This window comes from Mangifera indica, chromosome 10 (assembly GCF_011075055.1).
Source record: "Mangifera indica cultivar Alphonso chromosome 10, CATAS_Mindica_2.1, whole genome shotgun sequence".
In the NCBI taxonomy this organism is placed as follows: Eukaryota; Viridiplantae; Streptophyta; class Magnoliopsida; order Sapindales; family Anacardiaceae; genus Mangifera; species Mangifera indica.
Window position 1 is genome coordinate 14,399,206 of NC_058146.1, and position 13,931 is coordinate 14,413,136.

Below are 13,931 nucleotides of genomic sequence, written 5' to 3' on the forward strand. Positions count from 1 at the left end.
AGATTGAATTTTTCAACAACAACCAATAATCTCCAAACTATGTCTCTTGCTCCCCAGCATCTCCCCCTTCTGGTTGTGCGACATCTCCTTCATCTCGGTGTCGTCATCAATGAAGACAAATCGTCTTCATCCAGAGACAAAGATGATTTATCTTTGTCAACAATGACGTTGAGGAGGAAGAGACGTCACACGACCGAAAGGAGAAGACATTGGAGAAGAAGAAATGTCGCTTAAAAATTTAATTTGAAAGTTTGAAAACCCTAGGGGGGAATATGTTGTTTTTAAAAACTTGCATTGGAAAAAATTGTTAGTTTTTAGGGTTTGAGGGGAAAATAAAATCAAATTTAAGTTTATTTTTAATATTACAGCTAAAATAACAATTTTGTCCTTGAAAACATTAAGTTTAACCATTCGTGGGTGGTTAAATGTGATTTTCAAAATTAATGGAGGGAAACTTGAGAAATTAGCATACTTTGGGTGGGAAATAGTCATTTGGCCAATGACAAAAGTTGAAAAATGGAACTGAAATTCTAAAACTACATATTAAAATACTTTAGAATGTTAAAAATCAAAAAATTGTTTGGAAATTTAAAAAGTATAAGTCAAAATATCATAAAATGATAAAAAATAAAAAAATGAATTTGAATTTTGAAAACTAAACGTTCAATTAGCTTAGAAATGAAAATTTTGAAATATTGATTTGAAATTCAAAAATCACATAAGAAAACAACGTAAAAAGCACAAAAATAAAGAAATGAACCTGAAATTCGAAAACTATACATTGAAGAATCCTAAAATAGGAAAAACAGACATGAAATTTGAAAACTAAATATTGAAATAACTTAATACGATACAAATTAAAAAATCAATCTGAAATTTAAAAATTACATAAAAAAATGGGCTTAGAAAAACACAAAAATCAAGGAACAAACCCCAAATTCAAAAACTACTTGTCGTAGAGTCCTAAAACATGAAAAATGGATATAAAATTTGAAAACTACACATTAATAAACCCTATGATTAAAAAATATCAATTTGCCCCCTTAGATATTTTCTATTATCTCATAGGTCCTATAGTTTTCCTTGGCCCTTTTTATCAATTTTCTAATCTCTTATAGGTCATATAGTTTCAAAAAAAATAAATTTCCGCTACCCTAATTTTCCTCTGTGCTCCCCATATCACCCCCAGATTACTGTTCAATTACCCTCTCCTCCTTAGGGGTTTTCCTCGCTTTTCCCCAGGTTCTAACTGTTTCAAAACTTACATTCTCTCTGCACTTGGGGGAGATTTTATTCATCCTAGGGAATCCCGGGGTCCCTTGGGGTGGATTTCCAACAAAACTAAGGTATTTTTTGACCAAAAATTGCATTTTCAACCTCCAATTTTAACACAAATCAAATTTATACATCCTATAATACAATACCCTTTAAAAAATTCAACAAAAACAAACAAGAATAAAAACATTTTATGTATTATTCAAAATGAAACCCCTAAATATTCAATGTTGAAAATCTTCATGAAATTGCAATGATCCTAAGAATAAAATGATTCAAACAAGAGTAAGGATGATATATTAACCTTTTTTTTGGTCGCCCAAAAACATGAAAAACTCTACGAAAACCTGAAGAAGTTGAACGACATTGAACCTATGGAAAGACCCGTGATTTTCTCTAGATTTCAACTGTGATTATGAAGAAATTTGGGTGGGAATATGAATCATTTTTTATTTATATATAAAGACATTTCGGTTATTGTAGTTAAATAGGGCATTTTTGTTAATTTTTAACTTTTGGGCAATCTCGTTAGGCCTCTATTGTTTTGGTCAATTCATTTAATTTCCCTAAAAATATATGGTAATACAACCAAACTGATGTTTGAACAAAAAATTAAATCGAAAAATAAATTATTTGAAAAATCAGTTCACATACCAATTCAAAAATATACAGAAACTAGTGTTTCAGTTCGATTACCAGTTTATTTATTTTTACTAAACTAGTTTTTAAAAAATTAAAAATTTAACTTATTTAAAAAATTGTAAAAAGTAAAATAAAATAGGCTAACCTTTTAAAATTTGTTTCAAAACCAGTTAACCAAAAATTTCATTCAATTAATTAACATTTTCGATTTGATTTTAGGTCGATTAATCTTTAAATCAGTTCGGTTTTGGTTAATGATTTTCTATGAACTGAAAATTTAATTCTATTCAAAAAATTTTCAAATCAGTTTTGAACATCCTAAATATTTTTGGGTAATTTTTTGGCATTTTCTGTCCATCATTCTTAAAATAATTGGGGGAAAGATTAGTAACATTAATGTTCATCTTCATTTTTTCATTCTTTAAAATGTGGAAATCTACTTTTTGTGCAATGGAAATCAAAATTTCACGGGTGCTAACTTTAAGGGAGTGTTAATTCAAATATTAAAATATTATTTTGATAATCTATATTTTATTACTGACATTATTTTGTTTAGTTTGTCATGTAATAAAAAATTTTTATAATCTTTTATTACCAATAATGATATAATATGTGATATAGAAGATAATCTGATTATCAATTCAATATTAGGTATTAAAAGATTAATAAGGTAATTTTGATTTTGTTACAATTATATTCCTAATTATTAATTTTTTTAAACAAAAACAACTTTATTTTCAATTAATATAGCCAATAATATAAAAAATATTTCAGAAAAATTATACTCAAAGACATTTAAATAAAATAATATCTTAATATTCTTTTATTACCTCCTATCAAATACAATAATTATTTATACTTACTAATTTTTAAAATTTTTTAGCAAATATAAAAATAATTTATATATAATAATCTTTTAGATAATCTATCTTTGTGGTAATATTTCATTTTTAGTAATAAATATTTACGTAAACCAAATGCACCTGAAAAGATTTTCAATATACCCCTCAATAGTGTTAAAAAGGACATTACACCTTTAAACAATTAAATAAAACGTAATATTTTAATATTGGTTAATTTTTTTATATTTTCGAAGGTGTAAATGATAAATTTTTAAACTAGTAAGGATATATTAATAATTCGATAATTAAAAAGTTAGGTTTTTAAAGTAAAAAAGTGAAAATTTGGCATTTATGCATATCTTGGGTGAGAAATAGCAAATGCTAGGAATGCTAGCTAGGGCTAGCAATCCAACCACATCAAGAAACAAAATTAATTAAGAGCAATGCTATATTGTAACATCTTTAGTCTATAATTCGATCTATTGTTAAGATATTATTCACTTTTAAAATAATTTATTATAGTTTTGCTTTTAAGTTTTACAATCTAATACGCATCTTGACAGCTTAAAGAACTCAAAGGTTATTTAGCTAGTATCATAATAACATTTCTAAACAATGTGAGATGCATACACAAACTAGTAAGGATACACGAAACGACTATGATATCATTTGTAACATATTTGGTCCAATAGTCTAGCCCACTAACAAGATATTATTCACTTTGAACATAGTTTATTATAGTCTTGCTTTTGAGGTTTACAACCTAAAATGTATCTTAACATCTTAAGGAGCTTACAAGATATTTAACCAGTTTCATCTTCTCATCCCATATCAACAAAACATAGGAGAAATGTTGGATTTGTTTTTGCATCCTACATCAATTAAAGATAAGAAGATGAAACTAGTTAAATAACCTATAAACTTTTTAACTCATCAAGATACGTTTTATGTTGTAAAATCCAAAAGCAAAACCATGATGGATTGTGTGTCCAAAGTGGACAATTTCTTAATAGTGGGTCGAGGTATTAAACTAGGAAGGTTACATATGTGTACACGCTTTGTATATACAATTTGGATACAATGTTGGATTTGTTTTTGCATCCCACATCGATTAGGGATAATGAGATGAAACTGGTTAAATACCCTATGAGTTTTTTAACTTATCAAGATGCGTTTTATGTTGTAAAACCCAAAAGCAAAACCATGATGGATTGTGTATCCAAAGTGGATAATTTCTTAATAGTGGGTCGGGGTATTGAACTAGGAATGTTACATATGTGTACACGCTTTGGATATACAATTTAGATATATAGATGATATGTTATCATGTGATTAACTGTTATTTTATTTTCAATTCAAAATCATCTAATCACATAATGATACATCATTTGTGTATTCAAATTATTTAAAAAAAAATGTGTATGCATAATTTTATTAAATAATTAAATGATAGGACAACTTAGTATTTTGACCAAACATCAAAACATAGAAATGATATAAAATTTAATTTAGTTTTTATTTTGTAATTTACTTTTATTATTATGTATGTATGATCACATAACATTTCAAAACAAACTGAGTAATAAGTAATGTGTATGTTAGTGAATCATATCTCATATTGTGTATTAAAAATATAATTTTTTATATAATGTATCCTATTATATCATAAGATATATCTTTTTAAAAAAATAATAATAAAATAAAAAAAAATTCTATTGTCACGTGATCGCAAACATTCTATTAAAAATAATAATATTAAAAAAATATCGCAAACACCTTTTAAAATTTTAAAATTTCTAAAATATACCTTTATTATATTATCATTTTAAAAAAAATATGTATCGATTCATATTAATAATATACATTGTATCTTATAATACATATCGTATTATATGATACACTTATCATATCATATAATTTTTTATACACTATAAAATATATATTATTTTTATATGTATCATATCATATTATATAATACGTATTATATATAATAAAATATTAATAATTATTGCGTTGTGTAATACGTATCATATCATTTGCGTTTCTATCTTTTCAAAATCATGAGGCATGCATCCTAATTACCTTTTTCTTGATCTTACTCATGTTAATCAAAGAATAGAAGCAATGCATACCGTAGTGTTATCCACTGAAAATGGTATGAAAATAAATTCGAATTGAATGGGATATAGAAATTTTATTAAAATTATGTATATAGATGGTCGGATTTGACAAAACTTAATGTCACTATTATCCTATGAAATATGAGTTAATAGGGAAAAAAAAAAAAAAACTAATGCTTACGAGTAATGTTATGTACATTTAGTTTTTATTTTATTATCTAATTAGATATTTAAATAATATTTTATCATATAATTAAATATTCTTTTATCTTAATTTAAAATCATTTAATCACATAATAATATATTATTTTAGTACTCAATAGTTTTATTGATCTTTTATTATCTCAATAGTTTGACATGCGTGTAGATTCAACCTTGTTGCTCTTTTTTTCATCTAGAGTAATATTATGTGCATGTTGTAATATTAATATGAGTATAAATATTAATATGTCATTATGTGATTGAATTATATTTTAATTTCAATTGAAAATCACTTAATTATCTATTGTTAATACATGAAGTAAGAGTGAGCAAAAGTCCTAAGAGAAACTATAACTGTCGAATATTTGATATTTCAGTATCGATTTTTACCTAAAACTAACCTATTCCAAATAAATTCTGGTTTCAGTCTTATGAAATTGACCGATTTCGACTCTCGCTTTTCTAGTAAAGTTCTTGAACCCGCTCAACCATGTAGCACAAAGGATTATTGTTTCCTCTTCTGTAAATTTATTTTCAATATCGAAAATTAATATTCAAATTTTTTATATAAACTCTTTCCTATAAATTATTTCTAACAAATCGATGCAAGAAAAATACTTGTTTAAAGTAATCTCTTTCATATATTTTTAATCTTTAATTTAAATATTGAAAATAGATATGTATATTGTGAATTTATTTAATTCATGAAACAATTAACTTGCATTAAAATCTTGAAGTTTGATTAATTGTTGTATTAATGACCAAACAAAATTATTTAAAATAAAAAGAAATATTGTATGCATTAATGATGGGCATTAATGGTTTATGTGTTATTATGTAATTAAGTAATTTAATTATTTATTTATCTCTAATTTAAAATTATTCAATTGTATAAAGATATTTTAATAATTTTCATCAATGAATACATGACGTATGTTGGGCTTTTTAGGTATAGAGAAAACCAAATTCATTTTATGTGAAAAGCCTAATCCGTTATTTTCATGAATTAGGCTAAATTAAAATTCAATATAATAAAACAATGCACACACATAGACACATTAATTGAGTCAGGCTAAATGGAGGCCCAACCCAAAATATGGAAAAAAAAGTCCAGCACGAGAAGACCCAACCTAGCACTGTAGTATACTGGGTCAGGCCTATGGGTTTGTCATGCCGAGCTTAGGGCTTTAATATTAAGCCAATGGGTAGTATACTGGGCTAGGCCTATGGGTTTGTCATGCCGAGCTTGGGGCTTTAATATTAAGCCAATGGGTTGGCCCAACCCAACCCGACACTGTATAAAAAATAAAAAAAATAAAAAATTTTCTTCTGCCACTTGGCGACAGAAGTCATTGCCTAATTTTTTTAATTTTTTAATTAATTTATTTTTTTGATATAAACCATTCAATTTTTTTTTATTTTCATTTTCATTTACAAATTTCTCAATCTTTCATCCTCAATTATTTCATTATATTCTCAATCTCATTTTCTCTCATCAACTCTTTTTCAAAAAATATCTGAATTTGCAAATAATAATTTTTTGTATTTATAATTTCATTTTTATTTTAATTTTATCATTATAAAATATTACAAATGGATTTAATATCAAATGAATTTAATCTATTTGAATATTATCATTACAAAATATTAAATGTTATATTGTAGATATATTTTGTTTATGTTTTATAATTTATACAGTATGTAAATTAATTTATTTGTATTATGTTATTAATTTGTAATATTTTTTATTATGTAACTATTGTATTCTTCTACCACAAGTGAGAGATTATAAATAAAATATTTGGGATACTGTCCTCGATTTTAATAATTGAAAAATAATTTGTATTTAAAAATTTTAATTAAATTTTTTTAAAAAATTTTGATTAAATAGGTTAGGTCAGCCTACCCAATTAAGGCTCATTATTATATGGGTTGGGTCTTGAGCCCATATATAGTAATGGGTTGGGTCTTGGGCCCATATATAGTAATGGGTTGGCCTTGCTCGAAGGCCTATTACTATTTGGGCTTCGGGCCCGACCTGACCTATTAGCCCGATGATCCAAGTTGAAGCTAACCTAACCCAGCCCAACCCGAGTCATTGACACCTCTACACACACACACACATAACACACAAAATGTCAAAAAAATGAGAGAATATGATAAAAAACATTGTTTTAGATTTTTAGTGCGCATCTGTGAGAAATTTTTATGTTCTTTCAATTGTAATGTTGGATTGCTCTTAATTTTAAATTATTAATAGAAGATTCATTGTGTTTTATTCTAAACAGTAGAGATCATGTTTTGTTTATCAGGGAACTTGTTATTTATATTGAAATGTGATTGATTTTATGTTACAATTCAATTTAGATAGCTTTTAGAAAAACATCATGTTCTTGTTTGTCTACTATTGGATTACTCTCAAATTTTAAATGAATTTTCTACATATCTAGTGCTATATTTTGGATAGTGAAGATGTGTTTTTTATGATTGTAACATGATTTTTGTTATTGTTGTAATTTATTGGTTGAAAACTATGTACCATTATTTTAGATATAGTAAATTGGTCTATTTGAAATATGTCTTGTGGTTTTATTTTTCACATTTTACATTAAATTGCAGTGTTCATTTTAATTATACTTGCTTTTGTTTATTTAGTGTGATAAAATCATATTTTAATTAATTAATTATTTGTTGTCACATAATTTAATCAAGAGAGGGAGAGTTTGTTTTTCATCTTGTTAATTTGATTGTTTTCTTCCTAACAAAGTATTACTCTACAAAAAAATTTGTATCTTAATGGTGTTGTTTGCACACAATAAATTATGTACAACAACCAAATTAAATGAAATGTTTATAGCTTAAAATATAAAGAACAATACTATATATACATTTTTTGAATATATAAATAAATATCATCATCTGATTCGATATTATTTTATATTTAATTCAAAATCATTCAATTACATAATGACTCATTATTTTTTTATTCAAAATTGTGTTCACATAGTTTATTCGAATACTACTACAAATATAAATATATCTTACTAATATATCCGTATAATCTTATATAATAATACATGATTAAATTATTTTAAAATAAAAAATAATAATAATCATTTCATTCAAACGTATGCTACTACATCCATTTTTATAAATTTATTAATAAGAATTTTTTATACACAAAATTTTATGATAAATATTTTATTGCAAGTGAGACACATGGCAATGGACCTAGAATTTATGAATTTTTTTCTCTTTCTGCAACTTCAAAAGAGAAAAAAGTTAACAAATGGATCGGTTAATGATTAATTAATCAAGGTAAAAATTTAATTAAGTAGCCAAATAGGTGCATGCTAGCCATTCACGTGATAAAATGACAAACTTCGTTTATATCTAATTAGATTAGACATCACATTCATCAGCTAATCAATGACTTAGAGAGAAGTCAATGATTAGAGATAAGATTAGACAGTATTTTTTCTTAATTAATAACTATCTGCAATAATTAAGTAATTAAATTATTTAAATAATAATAATAATAATAATAAACACAAGTTGGATGGATAATAAAAGAAATTAAATCAAGAGAAATCTGAGAAACCCAAAGCACCTTTTCCATCTCTCTCTTTCTCCTTTCCATGTCCCTAGAAATTATGAAAACTAATATATATATATATATATATGTTTTCTCATTGAGACATGAGTTTATAATAATATGTTAAATTATAAAGTAATAGAAAGAGATTTTTTTTCTAAAAAATTTGTATGTGATATATTGTGAAATGAGTAATATTATATGTATTTATTTTAAATATATATATAAATATTTATTTATATATATTATTATATGATAAAATATTATTTTATTTTTAATTCAAAATCAATGACACATATTAAATATAAATTTATTTATATAATTTTATAGAAAATTTAAATTTTTGCCACTCTATGGGTTTAACTATACAAATTTATCATACTTTTTATATTTTAAACATTTATACTTCAAAATTTGAACACTTCCTAAAGTATCTTTGCATTTGACCAAAATATGGAATACGTACAAAAACTCCTGCATTTCTATCATATCTCATAAGCAACTTTTTTTTGTCCATGCAAAAACATCAAAAATGAACTCAAATTCTGAATTATTTATTGCTAATCATTGAATTTTTTAGTTAGATATAAAGTTTAAAAGGTTTTTAGTAGAAAAAAAAAAAGAGAATAAATTCAAATTCTGAATTATGGATATATAAAAAAATATATTGACAAGGTTGGAGACTTTGTCAACACTACCTTGACCTAAATTAAAGATAAAAATAGTTTTTGTAATATAAATATTCAATTTAAAAAAAAATAATATATTTGTACAAACAGATTCATTTAATAATAAAAATTTTAATTTTCATAATTTCATTATTGTGAAATTAATATGTTCTTCCCACCGGATGGAAAGAGCAAGAGGAAGGGCAAGTCCCATCCCATCGAAAATCAGTCTACTCACTGAGTTAGCCAGTCATGTCTGATGGATTTACTTTACTTGTTTCAACTGTGGAACCTTCTGTTTCTCAGCTTTCTGTCCCATCCACCTATATTCCAACAGGATTGTGGGACTCATCTGCCGCTGCTCCCAATCAACCAGCACTCTCTTTTTTTACCATCTTCCTTTCTTTTTTCTAATTTCTGACTGTCCTGATAAATTACAAGAAAAAACATGGAAAATGGAAAAAAAGAGAATCTGAAATTTAATCCAGAATGCAAGCTAAAGGTTTAAAACATGACCTTGAATGAAATTTTGCACCACAAAAACTTGCATAAAAATCGAATTTAATTTCTTTGTTGTTTTGTTTAATTTGTTCTTGTTTGTGCTTCAAGGTCTTGCTATAAACCCCTCTTGGATTCTCCAAATGAATTGTTATTGTTGTCCCCTGACCAATCAAAGAGGTTAAATGGATCCAAAACCTTGTTTTCTTTAGGTATATCTGCACTGAATCCATGGCTAAATAAGAGGTTTAGAGGGTCGGCTTCTATCTCTCCCAAATCGGCGAAGAAATCTTCCTGAGATTGGTCTGACAGTGGCGGTTTGTATATCTGGGAAAACCCTTCACTGAATTGATCTCTATTTGGATCCATCTTTAATGGCTTTTCCATTTCCTCCATCTCCTCTTTAACTGAAGCGCTTGAATTACCGGCTCCAACGACCGGCGAGATCGTGTCGTCGTTACTATTCTCCTTCACTTCTTCCTTTGTGTTGTTTGTTGAAGTCTGAGGCTGAGAGCCGGCGCTTGGTGAGCTCTTCGTCGCGTTGTTTTTAGACGGCTGAGACCTCGTTGAGCCAGCTAGAGCGTTTCTCTGTGTCGGCCATGGATGATTATGTTCAGAAGTGTAAGTTATCACCAACATATTCGGATCCGTTCGGCTCCTCTCAACTTGTTTCCTCGCTGAACATCCCTTTGAACTACTGCATCTGTAATAGCCCCTGGAAAATCCACAGGTAATCATTCCAACTTGTCAAGTTTAGAGCCTGATTTTATGTCAGTTTTGAGACTGGTTTACCTTGGATAAGGCGAACCTTTGATGGGTTTCTGCCCATATTTTCTCCATGCCCAGAGATCAGAAGGAACAACTTCTCCACTTGACCTGCTATTTGGTGCAGCCGGCGCCGGGATACAAACCACCTTCTTTGCTTGACTCTTTCTGGAATTCAGTTTGAGAAACTTTCAGTAATATAGAGCAAGAAATGTTTTCCTAAAGAAAGAAGAAAGAAAAGTTCCAAGTTTTTTCTGAATTAACTCACCTGAAACCATACAATACTAATACAAAACCCTAATTTCAGATCATCATTAGTATGATTTTATGGTAATTATAATCTAAGTTACATTAGATACATGTAATTTCCAATATTAAATTCAATTAGTTATTAATAATATTAAACTATTATGACCTTCTTTTGATGCCCAGATTCCTCGGGGATGAGATCTGCAAAGGTCCAGATGTGTTATCAAGTAAAGAACTTTTCGAGCTGGTGGCATTGATCATGTTGCTCGGAAGCATAGCAGCCACCTTAGGTCCCCTCGGTGGCGAATCACCAGGCGAAACCGTCAGCTGCTTCGGGCTTTGTGAGATCTGAATCCGAGAGAAAATGTTGCAAGGCATCCTGAATTCATCTTCAAAAGCCCTTTGCTGATGATGAGGATAGCTGGCTGAACAAGTACTGCCACTTTCATCAACCGAATTTGGAGTGGTGTAATAGCAGGCAGCGGCCGAATCCGCCATGTTGAGCTCGTGGAGAAGCGGATCTCCAATGGAAGAGAAGGGATCACCGAAGGAGGAATCTCTATGATCGTCCGCAGTCAAAGTGAAATTCAACGGATCCGAAGAAGGGAATTGCCAGGTTGAAGAAGAAGAAGCAGTCGGATTGTTAACGTTACTATTAATATCAGACGGCGAGTTACCTGAGCTTGCTCGAAGAATATCTTCTAAATCGCCTTGGAAATTCTCCATTGGAAGGCTGAAGAAACTGCACATGCTAAAAATGAAACGACAAAGAACAAACCAGAGAAATCAAGATTAAAACTAGAACTGAAACTAACTCTTTCATTGAATATTATTACTAAACCTAGCTGAATTTTCAGCTATGCTGAGTCATGAACGTACGAAGAAAATACAAAAATATGCAGAATTTTTCAATTCAAATCTTTTTGGGAGTAAAAAAACAAACAGGGTTTTGAATTTTAAAGAATGAAACAAAAGAAAACAGATTCTTTGAAGAGAAAGCGAAAGAGAGAAGGAAGGACTCGCTGACTTTTCACACAAGAACACAGGCTATGAAGAATACGGAACCCTTTTTTTTAAGGATTTTTTTAAACTTTTGATTTAATGTTATTATTACTATTATTATTAAAATGGTTTTTTCTTATTAAATTAAGAAAAACAGTTGCCAATACAGACCGAACTGTCTCAAGCTTAATTGTCAATTCGGATTGAACAAGTTGGGTTTAGGGAATCTAAAGCTTGAATATAAGAATTTTGTACTATTAAGCATGAATATAAGGGTGTTCAGTTTTCGTAAGCTAAAAAAGTTGGATTCAAAACAATTAAAACAATATTGTTTTAATTTATAACATCACAGCTACATTGTTTTAGAATAATATCATTTTAGCTAATTTTAACTCGATTATTGTACAAAAATAATATTATTTTAATTAATTTTAAATCAATTATAATACTAAAACGATATTATTTTGATTAATTTTGACTCAACTATAATACTAAAAAGATATTATTTTAATCAATTTTGATTTAATACATTTTAATCTATTATATCAAAACAATATTATTTTAACTAAACTACAATACTGCATTGAGCTTAATTCAATAATGTAATCAAACTCGAGTCAAATTCAAGCTTGACTCTCTTTAAGCTTAACTAAACTCAAATTGATTTGAGGTAAACTCGATTCTTTAACCCAATTCAATTTCAAATTAACCCAAACACTAGCTTAACTCAAATCTACTGAACTAAATGGTTAAAAAATTTTGATTTTTCGGAAAAATAAAAATAGAAGGGAAAGTAAACAGGCGGCAAGAAGCCGCATTTGTAGGAAAACGTTTCGATATAATTTTATGCCGTTTCTTTTTTTAATACATTAGTTTTTTGAACGGAAGAATGATTGCTTGCCCACCTCACAATGTGAAGCACTTTGTAAATTGAACTTTGTATATTATTTTCTTTTCTCAACACAAAGGTCGAAGAAATGCACCACCCCACATCCCCACCAAAGAAAAATATTCACTACAAATTTGTAATTATATAGTGCACCTTTCATGGCATATTTTTTTTGTGCAAAATCTAAATCAAATAAAGCAAGGGTTGAAGATAAAGATAGAAAGAAGGTTTGACAGGAGTGGCATTTGTATATATTCTTCTTTTATAAATATTTTCTTGCCATCCAAATGCAATTTGCAATTTCATAGATTGGTTTTACAAATTGGTACGGAATGAAATTTTTTAGACTCTTGCTGAAAATAGAAAAAACAAAAGAAAATAGGAAAAATAATAATTTCATAGATTAGGTTTGAACTCAGATTCAAGATCCTATTGAACAAGTAAAGTTTGAGTCGATAAGAGCATTCAAGTTCAAACTTGCTTGAATTAAATATAAAGTTAAATTATTTTTTAACTGATTTTAAATAATGATTTGTTCTGATGTGATCCGAATCGAATCAAACCCTAACTGTGAAAAACATTTTTTAGATTTTTCGTTTATAAATTAATAATATACCAACAATTTTTAATTGATTACCTACACATTGACTAATTAAATTCATATTTAATATCATATAAAACTATGGTTATGGTTTTGAACATATAAAAAACTAAAATTCAAATGGATTTTTTTAATTATTATTAGTGAAAAAAAAAGAAAGATATATAGATACAAGCAAAGATTAATTTATTCTTAATCAGGACCAATATTTTATAAAGAAATAAGTGAAAAATAAAAGAAAGCAAAAAGAAGTGGAAAGAATAATGAAGAAATTCATACAAGTTAAAAGAAAAAAAGACAATAAATTCCAAACAAAAAAGAAAAAAACAAAAACTAATAAAACAAATATGTATAGAAGAAAAAAAAAAGATAAAAATAACAATATTAACAAATTTATAATCATCAGTTTGTGGCAGAATTACCTTTGCTTGTTGAAGTCTTGAATTTTTGAAAAGACGAAACTCCAGAAAAGTGAACACATCATTTTCTTTCAGGATTCTCGGAAATACAAGATAAAATGACATACAGTAAAAAATATAAATCAAATACCGTACATATTAGTCAGAGATTCAGAAATATTAAGA

The 13,931-nt window shown here is 27.4% G+C and overlaps 1 protein-coding gene across 1 annotated transcript; it reads right to left on the reverse strand.

The window, feature by feature from the left end:
- Positions 1–9,755: 9,755 nt before the first annotated feature.
- Positions 9,756–11,722, reverse strand: LOC123227428 (probable WRKY transcription factor 14). The gene is made up of 3 exons (XM_044652221.1): positions 11,022–11,722; positions 10,634–10,774; positions 9,756–10,556 (listed from the first exon to the last, which is right to left on the reverse strand). The coding sequence occupies exons 1-3, from the start codon at positions 11,603–11,605 to the stop codon at positions 9,959–9,961; spliced, it is 1,323 nt and encodes a 440-aa protein (XP_044508156.1). The 5' UTR covers positions 11,606–11,722; the 3' UTR covers positions 9,756–9,958.
- Between the last annotated feature and the right edge of the window lie 2,209 nt (positions 11,723–13,931).